Source organism: Onychostruthus taczanowskii, unplaced genomic scaffold (genome assembly GCF_017590055.1).
Source record: "Onychostruthus taczanowskii isolate IOZ18803 unplaced genomic scaffold, ASM1759005v1 scaffold32, whole genome shotgun sequence".
Lineage (NCBI taxonomy): Eukaryota > Metazoa > Chordata > Aves > Passeriformes > Passeridae > Onychostruthus > Onychostruthus taczanowskii.
In genome coordinates, this window is record NW_024500572.1 from 5,759,299 (window position 1) to 5,773,397 (window position 14,099).

The 14,099-nt window shown below is 39.7% G+C and overlaps 1 protein-coding gene across 1 annotated transcript in view; it reads right to left on the reverse strand.

The window, feature by feature from the left end:
* Positions 1-2,199: 2,199 nt before the first annotated feature.
* GALNT9 (polypeptide N-acetylgalactosaminyltransferase 9) overlaps positions 2,200-14,099 on the reverse strand; it is a 126,589-nt gene continuing 114,689 nt past the window's right edge. The window contains exons 9-12 of the mRNA XM_041410275.1: positions 11,962-12,099; positions 9,503-9,598; positions 3,058-3,225; positions 2,200-2,346 (exon numbers count right to left, since the gene is read on the reverse strand). Coding sequence (XP_041266209.1) covers positions 2,200-2,346; positions 3,058-3,225; positions 9,503-9,598; positions 11,962-12,099 — 549 coding nt within the window. The remainder of the gene's footprint in view (positions 2,347-3,057; positions 3,226-9,502; positions 9,599-11,961; positions 12,100-14,099) is intronic.

The following is a 14,099-nucleotide window of genomic DNA, read 5'->3' on the forward strand; positions in this document are numbered from 1 at the left end:
TTAAAAGGTGGAAATTGTATTTGGAGAGAAGATGAAAACTCACTTACAAACTCACTCCTGTACAAAGCCTTCAACATCTGCTGCATAGATGGTAAATATAATTTTAAATTGTCTGATAGCTTAACATAAGGAGGTTAAAAGCAGGGCAGCTGTTCCCAATCCATATTTAGCCTGAGGCTTTCTACCTGTTTTGGACCTGCAGGAAGGCTTGAATACTGAGATTGTCCGTGATTTTATACAGTATTGCTTGATTTATTAAAGATGCTATTCTCCCTGCAGGTCTTATTACACTGTTCAAAAGGTTGTGTACAACTTACCATAAACACAGAATTTTAAGTATTTTTGTATCTAGAATCTCACCCAGAATTATTCTTTTGTATATGTTCATGTGTAACTTGGTCCATGAGACATGAATAAAGATCAGCAATTAGCCACAAGTAAACTCCAGGAGAATTGGCTTTGTATTGCATCTTGCACACTCTATTTCAGGAATAAAACTGGGGCAAAATATAGTGATATGCTTTCTGGATACTAACCAAGACTTGATAAGACCTGATGGATTTGACCTTGTTAAAAGTAAAAATTTTATTACATATCATGCCCTTGAAAAATTAACTTTGTTTCCATTAAATTTTGTTCAGCATGCCTTGAAATAGGAATGGCAAAATTTATTCAAGGAACAGATCATCAAGATTCACAGTACCACAGTGACTGCAATTGCCTATTTTCCTGGCTCAGTAAAACAAAACAAGTTTTTTTTAAACTACAAAATATTAAACAGTGAAATTAACAGATGAAATCTCTGTCTCTCCTTCAGTATGACTGAAATAATCTGTACAGAAAAGCTGTGTGCCATGGACCCACATCCAAAACCTGCTGATGACAGTGGACATCAATTTTGACAGCCTTTTGGATGAGACCTTGTCACTGCTCTGTCAATATGCACTGACCCTGCATGAACCATTGGATACCTTATTAAATTCAGATTTACAAAGATGCTGCCAATGGGTCAGCTACAGTAAAATATTTATATTTCAGAGTAACAGTATTTATATATACTCCCTACCTCGTGCTCTAATTTGCCTTCTTATCACTAGGCTTGTGTTTGTTTTCCAAATGCTGAAAAGACTTTGTTGGTTTATTCAGGAAATTTGTCTAGACAGTGCTCACACAGCATATTTGCTCACATTTGACATTTTCACAGGATGGGAAACAAAATGGACGATCCATGGTTTTAAGCTCCACAGATGGCACCTAAGCCAGTCAAGTTATTTCCAGAATAAGGAGGATTTGGAGTATTCTTGTTCCAGGCAGCCTCTGGAACAACACAACAGTGACCTGCAGGACAGGACACACACTCAGGGTTTGGGACCAGCTGAGGCCTCCTGAAATCCATCCATCCACGAGGACATTTACTGCCTCAGAAGAGCCAAATATCCAAGTGCTAAACTGTGATGTCTCTACAGCCAACAAATGTAAAATGTGGCAATATAACAGTGCATGTGGCTATTTTATCTATTCAACATTTATCTGTGTCTAACTAGAAGAGGTCTCTAAAATGCTGCTCTCCAGCAGCTCGAAGGTTGAGAACCACCTGTAAACATTTGCAGAACAGTCTCCTTCTAGAAACAGAGACTCCTAAACAACCAACCTTGAAATGTGTCATATATTATAATATATTTCCAACATTATTTACAGATCTTCTTGTTTAGTACAACGAACCAGACATGCTGAAAAGGTAGGATTTTTCCAGTCCTCTTTTATACGAAGTACAATAAAAAAGGCACATAATTATTCACTGTAGGAGTTGTGCACCAGTCCAAAACTTAAAGCTAAAAAGCTACCCATCAGAGAACTCTCTTTATGAGGCAGTATTGGGATGTCTCCTTTGAATAGAAATCTGTCAATTCCCCTAGGAGTGCTTGAGGAATCCACTTTCCTGTTGTGTTCTGGTCTTCACAAGATATCCACATCAACAGAAAACTCTCGTTAAGCTTCCCACATCATCTGCTGGGGCAAGGAAGAGTCAAACATGAGTGGGTCTGCTTTCCTTCTTCTTTCTTTCCTTGGAATGCCCAACGATGGAGGACTCTTGAGAGCCAAGACCTGTTCAAACTAATTTGCTTTAAGACAAATGCCTCACGGGATATGGCACACTGAGCAATGGACACCAGCAGGAGAGGCAGCTCAGCCCCACAGTCAGTGCCGACCGTGTTTGATCCAGTTTCTAATCATCCATTTCTGCCCCGAGCACCTTTGTACGACTAATCTGAGCCCAAAATTTGCATCCTTTGACATTTCCACTTCTAGACAACGGCCAGTGTCTCTGCTGATGATTGGACCATTCTAGGGAAAAAAAAAAAAAAAGGAAAAAAAAAGATTAGAGGAAAGAAAAAAAGAAAACACAAGGTGAATGGACTAGAAAAAACAGTGTTAGATCTCTAAATCCTTAAAAACCACTATAAAATCTATTTTTGTATATATCAAGTGATAAATATCCCAGAAAGTGCTAGAAATTCCTAGGAAAAGCTAGCTACTACATAAAAAGTACCAAAACAAATCCTTGATAATTGTACGTTTAGGAATTGTTGGGAAAATCCACCCAAATCACTAGAAAATCTCTAAAAAGCACAAGTGAATCCCTATGGAGCCCAAGAAATAGGAAATCCCAGACTATAATAAGGCTTTTGAAAGGCTTAAAAATTACTTCAAGATTCTAGATCTTAGAAAATGCCTGTAAAGGTGCTAGAAAAATTCTAGAAAAGTTCTAAATGCAAAGAACTCCTGGACAGTAAACAATTACAAGCATGTTCTTGACAATCAGGACAGAAATTGAGAATATTCCAAAACAGGGTAAGTAAAAATTCTTAGAAATCATGCTGTAAAATTTCTAGTAATAATGAAAGAATATTCCTGGGTAGCACATGATGTGTGGAAAACGTATCTGACTATTTCAAAAAATACTGGGGGGAATACCAAAGACCTCCTTGTGTTTCATTAAAGACTCTTTAGAGCATCATTCCTCTGCAAGTTCTCTCTTCCTCAGCTCTTCCTCACCTGTGTGAAATCCCAGAACCTCTGTGCTGGCCTCAGGACATCTTCACACTTCTTGAGGGTGGGTGTCCTGCCCTTGCCATCGTCCACCAGGCATTTGGAGTCGGGCAGGAAGGCGGTGGAGCCCAGCGGCCCCAGCTGCAGGACACCTTCCGAGCTGTAGCGGACAAGCTGGGGGAGAAAGAAGAGTTCTGAGCTGCTGAGGAGCCTTTTGGCCTGCTGGGACACACTGCTCAAGGGCAAATGTTGGCAATGTTGGTAAAACCTAGAGCACAACGTTCTCTTCTCCCACACTTCTGCTCCCCACCACTCCCCACCCACCATGTCACTGCAAAAAGGGCAATCAAGGAAGTGAAGTAATCAATATGTAAATCATGCCCACTCAGCAGGAGTTGATTTAACAAGGACACGATGTCAATTTTGTCGTGCAGTTTGTTCTTAAGAGCTCTGTTAGAGGCTATTGATAGCAACAAGTCTAATTAGTTTTTGTAAATAAACATTACTGAAAAAATCCAGCCATGCAACCCATATCCAAAAATATGAGAGGAAAAAAAGAAACCATGAGGGAAATGGCAGCAAATTTGCTAACATATGCTTCAGGCCTACATAATAAAGAATGACACTCTGGTATTTCAGTTTTGTGTAAAGCACATTAAAGTGAAAATGTACGATGCTAATTTGGCAGCAGGCCAATATGTCAAATCAGACTTATCTACTTCTCACTTCTGTGCTTAAACCCAGAGTCATTAAACCAGCATAATATTTTGCCCTTCTTACTCTGAAAGTGCAACACCCAGGTGCCAAAAGACTGCAGAGTGGAGTCAGCTACGTGGCTTGTGTGCTGTCAGTCTGGATGCTGCAGGGTGAGGATCTGAGCCACCAAAGAAATGCAATTACCACCCAGGAAATTCACTGCCTGTCTGGTGCTATTGCTGTTATATGGCTGAAATTACTTAACAAGAAAGGGAAGGAAGGTCAGAAGTGCCTGCCATTTATTGGATGCCACTGACCAGTGTGTGAGATATCATTAAGAATCAATCAAAAAAACTCAAATTAAAGTCTGGCTTTCTACTGCCATCCTTATTAACCTCAGAAGAATCATGCTGTGAATAATCATTTCTTGCTGGTGGTAAAAAGAGCATGGTCTACTTGCTCCCAGACCAGATGCTCTTTGACATAGTATGTGTTCATTTTCCCACCTGCCACTTCTGTTCAGAGCAGCCATGTGAAGCACAGAGGTAGAAGAGAGCCTACATCAGAGAGAAACCACATGAGGATGCTCTGGGTATGAACGGGGCCTTTGTCATGGCACAGTCTGGACACACTTAATCAAGACACTTTTGGGGTTTTTTTTTCCCCACTCTAAGAGGTTAGGAGGAACATATGTAAAATAAGCCTCAAGCAAGCAAAGTAATTCAAAATATGAAGGAACTGCCAGGTCAGACAAATTGGCTTTGTTTTTTCACATAAAAAGGAGCTGTTTAAAAAAATGCAAATCAAACACGACATTTTGTCTTTTATTTTTTTTTCTTAAATAAAACCAGACTGTATATTTCACACTTCTATTTAATGGGTTTCCAGCAGAATTCAAATGAACTGCAGGTATGGCTGAAACACTGACCAGAAAATATATTCATCTTGCAGTCTTTATTATCTCTCTGTAGTCGCAAAATACTGCCCCACAAGCTTGTTGGCTTTGCCTTATGTAGATAATCAGAAGCAGTGTTTATAATGGGCTATCTGCTCTGTAGGATAGGATTGATTTTCCTTTTTGAGATGAGCAGCATTTTCTGAACTGGTATTAAACATTCTTTGTCACCAGAATCTCAGTAGCCAGAGTTCCATGTGCTCTGTATCACAGTGGTCATGCACTTTGTTATAGAGCAGCCTGTCAGAGCAGAAAGGAGCAGTCCTGCCTAAGCTTTAGAAGTGGAAGATACATTAACTCTATTCTAAACTATCTGCAGGATTGAAAGTGGCAGTTTGTGTTACAGCTCAACAGGGTCAGGGATGGCTCGGTGCAGGAGACTCTTATCTGTACAATCTTGAGACAAATGGAACAGCATGGGCCTAATTTCCTGAATCTGCACTTTCTGTCAAGTTTTTATGGCTGATCCAACAGTCATGAAAACTTAGGCTTATTCTGCAATAAAATAGAATTCTAAAAAACCCACCCACAAAGGATTATATCAGTTCAGCCCATATTACATAGGAAAGTTGTAGAGCCTGCTTCTGCAAAATCAGACCAGAAATTAAGGTTCAAGAAACGGCTATATGATAAATAACATCTCCCTCCAGAGAATTCCTATCTTAACTTCCTAGAGACAGCATAAACTGTGAAAATAAAATAAGCATTAAGAGAAATTGCTTATTACTATAGGCTAGAAAACAGAAACTGGGATACAGCCAATTAAAATTATACCTCCTGTGTTCAAACTTGATCTTAAGTGTCACTAATGTATCCACAAAGAAATAATTCCTATTTATGTTAGGACTGTGGGCATGATACACCATGTCAAATCCATTCCCAGAGCCAAAATCAAATGACAAAGTTCCCTTTGTTAAGAAATATTAAATCTTATGAATTTTTTAAAAATATAATCTATGCAGGTTTTGATGGGCTGAGATCCTTAGATATCCACACACTCCAAATTGCAAGCTGCAGAACAGAAGCACACTTTTATACATCACATTGGGATGGACCTTCACTCAGTTTTTCTCTTTTGTCTAGGAAGAGCTGAAGGATTCAAATGACACTGAAGCCAAGTGCTCTATTAAATACTCAAGATCTAATCCTGATACCATCTGCTATACTGATTTAAGATAGGACAGTTTTCCCTTCAACATTCAGAAATCTGAACAGAATGCAAAAGATGTCAAAGGTTGTTTATCAAACCCACCATACCTGGATCAGAAATAGTCAGTGCTGCTGCCTATGGAATATGATCCTCCAGGAATATTAATGTGGTAAGAAAACAGCAGCATAAAACTGGAGGATTTGACTTCAAAAACATCCATTCCTGCTAATTTCCAGTCAAGTGAAAAAAGCACCAAATGATTGCAGGTAATTGTAGAAAACAGTTACTAGGATGGGTCTGGTAGCTTTCCACACTAAATTTAACCTCCCTCTCTCACTCTTGCTCTCCAGGCAAAAGGAAATCTTTAATGGTTCCTCAGTCCTGCAGTTAAGGCAAGCTGTCAGCTGACACAGGAACAGAAGCAGTGAGTGATGCAGGAATCCCAAACACCCTGCATCTCCAGAATACCTGCCCCCTCAAGGCAAACAGATCACAGGTTATCAAACTTCCATGTTTGCTCCAGAATCCCACCCACTGCTTCCTGCAAGTGGAGAAAGGACCTGTTCATCCACCCTGCTGCCCTGCTCACCAATCTGGGCAGTCACAGCTCTACCCAGCAAAATGTGAAATACCTGCCCTCTAGCAACAGTTTAAGCAAAGCCTTTCATCTTCTCTCACTCTGTTTGTGTAGCTGCAGCCCCAGGAATCGAGCAGGGAGCTCTCCCTCCTTCGGGTTGTTCTCAATGCAGAGGGAGTTCTCTCCTTCACGGCTGCACTGCCTCCCCTCTCTCTGCTGTGAAAGGGAAGGGAGGAGGGTGGACAAGGAGGCTGTTCACCCCGGCCCTTCTATCCCAAGAAGCCATTTCATTAAGTTCTCCTCTCTTTCACATACCATATAATCAGCTCCACATCACAGCACTCAAGGCAGGCTCTGAGACAGTGAATATTTCCACTGGGGCTGTGCAGTGCTCTCAGATGGTTCAAAACCTGCATGTCCTCTAACCATTCTATAAAGCTTCCAGAACAGCACATTCCACTTTTGAGGGGCTTGTATCTGTCCACCTGTCCTCACAACCTCACTTTTTTACTTCCCTTTTTTTTACAAAAGTGTATAGTACCACTGGGCTTTGCAGCTGATTGCACAATGGAAGCCACACACAGAGGCAGAGCAGGTCAAGACTCCAAATATATTTCTTTATTTACAAATCTTCTGTAGCCCTGGACTGTTTCTCCCCACAGTATTTGCAAACTTTTTTTTTTTCCTGAAAGCCATTAGACTCAAACTTCAGACCCAATGAACACATATGAAAAGGACACTACCTTGCTGTAAAATAGGTTTTGAAATCAACTCAGACTGATGCAAAACCTTGTCTGGATATTCTTAGCTGTTGGCTTACAATGACTTCGCTCAAGTCAAACACATTAAACTAAATTGATGTAAACTCAGGCTAAATGCATTCCAGAGCATCCATAAAAGAGCTTGTCCCTGTTTGAATAAAGAAATTTAAAAGCTGATATCATTACAAAGATGTGATTTATCATGGTGAAAACTGATCTTGAAAATACACATAGGGAAAGGCAGTCACAGTGGAGTGTTTTTATTTTGCCACTGTAATTTGGGACAAAAACATCCAAGGGAAACAGAAGGGTAAGACACAGAGAAAAAGAACATTTTATCACAGATGAACAATAATGTTATTGCTAACTCAGATTTCTTTAAACACCTGCCTGACTTGGGTGGGTTTCAGTGGAACCATGTGTACACTAAAATAACTGGTAATCTGCTTCAATTCTGTCAGAATTGAAGAGTATGAAAAGCAAACAGGGCTGTACTAAACAGGGAGAGACGTTCCCATTGGTAGGACATATGAACACCAGTGATAACCCAACTGGGGAAAGGGAGTTCCATATTTATATGAATTTATATTCACTAGAAATGTACAATTAACCCAAATCTCGGCTCAGTAGGGGTATTTTATGTCCTGTGCTTGAGATGAAAAATGTCAGAAATGGAAAGCTAAATGCAGCAGACAACTATGCTCACCCAGCCTGATTAGAAGAGGGGCTTAAAAAATGTTTATTTAATATATTAAAACGCTTGCTGTCAACACCTTTCATGCTATGTGCTTGAATATCCTTGATTAGGGTTTGTGCAGCTGTGGTTCTCACACTGAATTAATTTTGTAAATTGTGGTGAGATTATAGAAGTTTTCCAGCTGTGTAATCATTAATTAACTTGGCTGCATTTGAACCCATGCTTGTCTGTGAAATACTCAACTTAGATAAAACATCACCTCTGCCTTCACTTGGTGTTTCTTGCAGAATGAAAACTCTTTTCCTGTTTTTTGTTGGTTTGTTTGTTTGATTTAAAGGGAAGAATTCACTGTAACTTATGCCCTCAACTATTTTCTTCCCAAAATCAAAGCCTACTCTGTGAAACAGGAATCATGGAAGCAAACAAGTAGGTTAAGGACTTAAATTGCAAAATAAATTACAGTCAGAACCACTTATTTCATTACTCTTCTAAGTGCTAGCACACTATGATAGAGATTAGATGTTGCTAAGGGACATTCAGGAAGGACTTAAATTTGCAACTTTCTGTTCCGATTAGGATGGAGCAGGAGACTGAACTCTCTCTGAGCACCTTGACATCTCTAATGAGAGTCTTCTTGAGAAGCTAATTTACATCTATTTAAGCGATGCTATTTTGTTACCTTATTCAAAGGCTGCTCCTTCCACCTCTACTAGGAGAGTGTCAGTCAAATACTCCATAATGATCCTGCCAAAGGTGGACATTGTGCCAGCAGGAATTACTGTCTGTCTTGCTTTGCCTCCGTGGTGATGCACGAGCCAGGACTCCCAATCAATATATGCATGACTGAACCTCGGATAATTGTTAAGCCTGATAAGGTCAGGGTTTATTTACACATGAGAATGTTCATTAATATAGTTTTGATTCAGATGCTACTTCAAAAGAAACAAGGACTGCATTTCAGAAAAAGCTCAAGTCCTGGATTTAAATAATATCCAACTTGTAGAAGTAAAATCACTATGAGCACGGAAAAAAGAAATGTCATTTTTAAATCTTCAGACATCTGAAAGAAAATAATAATATGCACAGGGACTGACAAAAAAAAAAAAAAAGAGAGAGAGAGAAATCTTCTATTTTAGAAAAGTCTTAGAGGATATTCTTAATTCCCTTTGAAGCTGATGTTAAATATGTGTTTAACTTTTTGCCTACTTGGGGGATCAAATCAGCAGCTTGATAAATAATTTCCGCCCAGGAGCCTGTTGGACCAAGGAACAGTTAAATTAAAGAGGTACCATGAATAAGTCATGCCATAGCAAGAAGAACTGCTCACTCACACAGACTACCTAAATTAATTAAACTTCAGTGGATCCCTGTTATTTAAACAAAGTAACATGATTCTTCTGTCTTTCCTAACTGGCAATTTCAAAGTATGGATTCACATGCTGGACAACCTTGGAAAAGGCACCTGACAAGACTGGGGTAAAGCCAGGCATTTGCCTTTGCAGCTCAGGAATTATCCTGCAAAACTCAACCCAGATACATCCAGTTACTCTTTGTTTCTTCTGAATATTCTCTGAGTTCAAGGTTTCTCACTCATGATGGGATTTTCACCCTTTACCTGGGAGGACATTCCATGGCAGGGATAAAGGATGGCTTTGTCATCCTCTTCAGCCCCCTGATCCAGGCAGTAGCCGCTGGCTTTGCTGTTCCGCACCTAGAACCAGATCAGAATGAAAACTTCAGCTGGAAATTAATCCCTATTTTAGCCCAGCCCAGCTAAATCTCAGCTGTGCTACAGCTCCTGAAAAAAGTACTATGTAAAACTCCTCTCTGAGGGACACATGCTTTTCCTTCAGCTATGGGTGCCAGCAGTGAATCTGCTCCAGGAAAAGCTCTCTGAGGGACACATGCTTCTCCTTCAGCTATGACAGGGTGCCAGCAGTGAATCTGCTCCAGGAAAAGACATTATTTGGACAACCTGCTGTCTCTACACACCTTGGGTCAGAGGTACATTTTTGGCAATTACTCAAGAATAAGAACTTCCTAAAATTCACCCTAAGAAACCCAGGCCGAGTTTTGCTCCAAATTGCCAATGTGCAAACATAAATTTTGACCCTGTATGATGAGAACGTGGCTTCACAAACAGGATAGGAGCTACCCAGGATTGGTGTTGGATGTGACATGCTTTTGTTTCTTCCTATTGCTGATATAAAACCAAAAAAGCATGTAAAAATTTTCATCTGAACTGAAAATACAGTACATTGTTATGTAGAGAAGTGACATAAACCGCATTTTATGAAAGGGCACAGGTTCAGAGATCCAAGGAGGTAAAAAAGTTCCTGTGCCTCCCTAGACAAGAAGAATTTACAAGTCTATAAAAACTGGGATGGAGCTCTTGTGAAAACACTTCCAGCCTTTCTCTTGAGGCTGGAAGCATTACACACATATTTTGAACATAGAAAAACTTTAGAGATATCGTAAACAAGAAGTTATTTACTGTTGAGTCTCAAAAGACTCAACAGGTCAATTTTGGTTTAGACTGTGATGTACCTGTCTATCCACCCCCATAATTCAGAAACAGCTGCTGCATAAGTTGTCAGAAAAAAATCAGTTTATATTCCTTCATATTATAGTGTACAAGCATAACAGGGAATCCAACTGGATAAGGGGCCCCACCAACAACTGAATTTCAGGAGGTTTATTTTATGGCTTGGGTGCTGTAAAGGCTAAAGAAGATGAAGACAACTTTATGAGATGGCTTTAAAAAAGGGGAATTGAGTCACTAGGAAATATATTTTTACTACTGTTTCAATCTGTCTCACATCTACTCAATACATTTATTTTTCTTGAAACTCACAAAAATTCAGACATCTTTTCCTCCAGGAAAATAACCAAAAGTACTTTACAACAAGCTAGATGTCATTAGGATGAAGCCTAAGAATGAAAGGGACCTAGGCTGGTTTATAACAGGTAAATACCTTGTGTGTCTCTATTCTATTAAAAATGTTAAAGAATTTGATATTTGCATCACTAGACTTCCTTTTGGACTCAAGAACCTTCTATGTGACAGCTCAAGAGAAACAAAATTTATTTTAGAGCCCAGATTGCTCAGGGTCTGGTATAATTGACACAACATTGGCACTTCTGCCAATGTTCTTCACTGCTAACGACCTTCTCAGAGCTGACAGACACCAAGAGCTCCTCTTGAATTTACTCAGCATTTTTCCTCAGTTCCTGATGGAGATAGTTATATCAGGATGCAAAGTGATATTATGGAATAAAACTTCCACTTTGTATCAATGTCTCAAGTGCCTGACTTATTTTTGTATGAAGTCAATCAAATGGAAGAGAAAGGAACAGTCTCCATTTAGCTGTCTTGTGGGAAAATATATTGCCTTCGGGTTTAATTGCAGCTCATGTAGACAATTATTTGAGCTCTGTTGACCACTGACATTTTCTTTATGATGTCTGCGGCATCTTATTTGGGAAAATGATTGCCTCAAACTTGTCTCAGTGTTTTAAAATGAGAGCCAAGGAGGTTGTGTGCAATTGTCAGTAAGGATGACTTCACCTGTGTCTCAGCATGTGTCGCAGTTGAGACGGCCGCGATACACAGAGTATCACCATACAAGATCAGACAGCTTCAACCCACACACAGTAACATCAGGTCACTTCAGAAGCCTTCAAGCATCTGCCTTTCTTGTTCTTTAGCCCAACATTTTATACCCCTCATGTTCATGCATTGCACCTGTGTGCCTCTGATCCCTTTGGTGGTTGCTCAGTGCCCCTGGGCACTCCATGGCTCATTGCTGTCACTGCTGCTCACAGCTGTGCCCACTGGGGATGGGGCTCAGCCACAGCCCCACTCCCAATCACCACAAACTGTGTGCCTACAACCTGCTGCTCTCCAACAAAAGGAACAGCCATGGTCCTTAGTGTTGATTAAAAGGAGGGGAGGGCATTTTTGTTGCCACTGCTGTGCTGATGTGTAATTGCTCGGTACATCCTGATAGCCAGCTCTGAAAGCAGAGGACTGCTCGAGTGCAGCTGTGATGTGTTTCCAAAGACGTGCTGTACCTCTCCATAAGTGACTGTGTTATTGTAAACCCTCATCTCAGGGTACACGTTCTCCAAGTACCACTTAAAGCTCCGGCACTGCAGGCGCTGTCGCAGAGCAATTCTTTCAGAAACGTCTCCAAAGTCAACTCCGGGGTTCTACAAAGCAGAAAACAAATAAAGAAATTTCACTGCACTGGCTTTATGGTTGCTATCTTTACTGAAATCAAACTGGAGTTCATTTTGTACATCAAGTTGTATTTTCCTCTTTTCCTTCTTTTGTTGTGAGCAGCAGCTCATCAAACAGCTGGTGTTGAGAGCAGACAATAAATATTAATGAAAGCCAGTGGAAAAAGGACATAAAGAATAAAAGAAACCCCAAAATAAATCAAAATAATAAGAATACAATAAGAATGTTTTTACTTACAGCAGTTTTAAGTGTTTGCAATCAATCCTGAAGTCTTTGCTTTCAGATTCATTTAGAATTTCAGCAGTAATTCTGATCTAAAATATGGCAGCTTGGTCATGCTTTACTCCAGTAAGAGATTTGAGTGTTCAGTAAAGTAAATGATGTCAGAACAGATCTGTTAAAACTTTAAAGCGAAGCTGCTCAAAACTAAGCATTCATACAGACCAGCATTCAGTTTTTACTACAACTGGAGCTCATTGGCAGACTTGAGCCATAGAGTGCAGTTAAACTCAAAACCTTTATAATTCTACTTCAGAATTTAATTCACATTTAAATACAAATTCCATCAAAGACACAGACTGGAAGATTCAAGTTAATATGAATAAAGTCAGACATTTAAAACTGGTGGGTCCTGAGTTAGAGTCTGTTGATTTACAGTGTTATAAATCATCACAGTTCAACATTAAGACAGTAAGAGTTACCTCATCCAAAAACCTTTTCTGACACTACATTAATCAAATGGACTGAAACTGGGGAGTTTTGCATGAGATCTCTCTGAAGTGCCTTGTGCTCTTCCTACAGAAGAATATCTTTACATTTTCCAGATTGTTTCTAATGCAGGGTTCCAAGACAGCAGCAAATCTTAGCTCAGGGTTTATTAAGATCCCCAACAGATGCCTGGTTTTCAGTAGAGAATAGAAGTGTAATACTGAACAGGTTTTCCTATTTGCCACATAAAGAGTTTGCTGTGCTCACTGCTGCTTGCTGATGCACGTTCTGTCAGGAGCCCTCAGTGCAGCATCCATTCAAATGAATGTTAATTTACGTAGTACTTGAGGCTGCGTGGAAGGAGAGCAATCCTCTGAGGCACTCAGTGCAATGTAAGATTCCTTTATCACTAAAATTGTTGAGGAATACATCGTAAGTGGGGATGTACCAAGTATTTGGTTAACTGGAATGAAGCTGTGCTGACCTGCTGCTGAACATGATCCTGCAGGTGTGCCCAAGACCATCTGCTGATCTAGAGAAACATTATGCACACACTCTCAATAACCTGTGAGTCATGACAAAGATGGTGGGAAGATGAGTGAAAGTGAAGAAGTTAAGAATATAAATTACAGAGAAGTTAATTTGGATTGATTTTGTGGTATGGGAAAATGCATGTGTTTTACCTACTGCTTTTCTGCCCTATTTAAAATGAGGCAATACAGAGCCCTTTTTTGCAGTGCTGTTTCTACAGAGCACAAGAGCACAAATGGAGCAGACATGGAAACAAATTGAGCTGTGCTCACCCTCTGTGCCAGCTGCAGTCACCATGGGCAGGTTACAGTGTGATGGCACAAGAATGAGGTGTCCACAGGATTTACTTTTTGGACATATTCTTTTTTAACCAGATAGCAAGGTTTCTAATTCTCCTGCAGAAGGTTTTTGTGATGGCTTATGCCAAAAGTACATTACTTCTGTCATCTGTATTGAATAATGTCATGGGCACTAACATCAGCTTCCTTTTCCTGAGAGCTAATAGGCTTATTTTTATGATGCACATTTTATCAATCAATCAATCAATCAATCAATCAATTTATTTTATGAAAAGGAAATTTTAATGTTCAGTACTTCTGCCGATTTTATGTCTTTTATTGTAGATATGCTTGGATTTTTTAAAATGCTCTGCTGTATAGCTCAGTGCAGAAAACTGCATCAATAAGTAATCTCAGAGAGATTAAAGGAAATCATGTTTTGCTGTAAATGC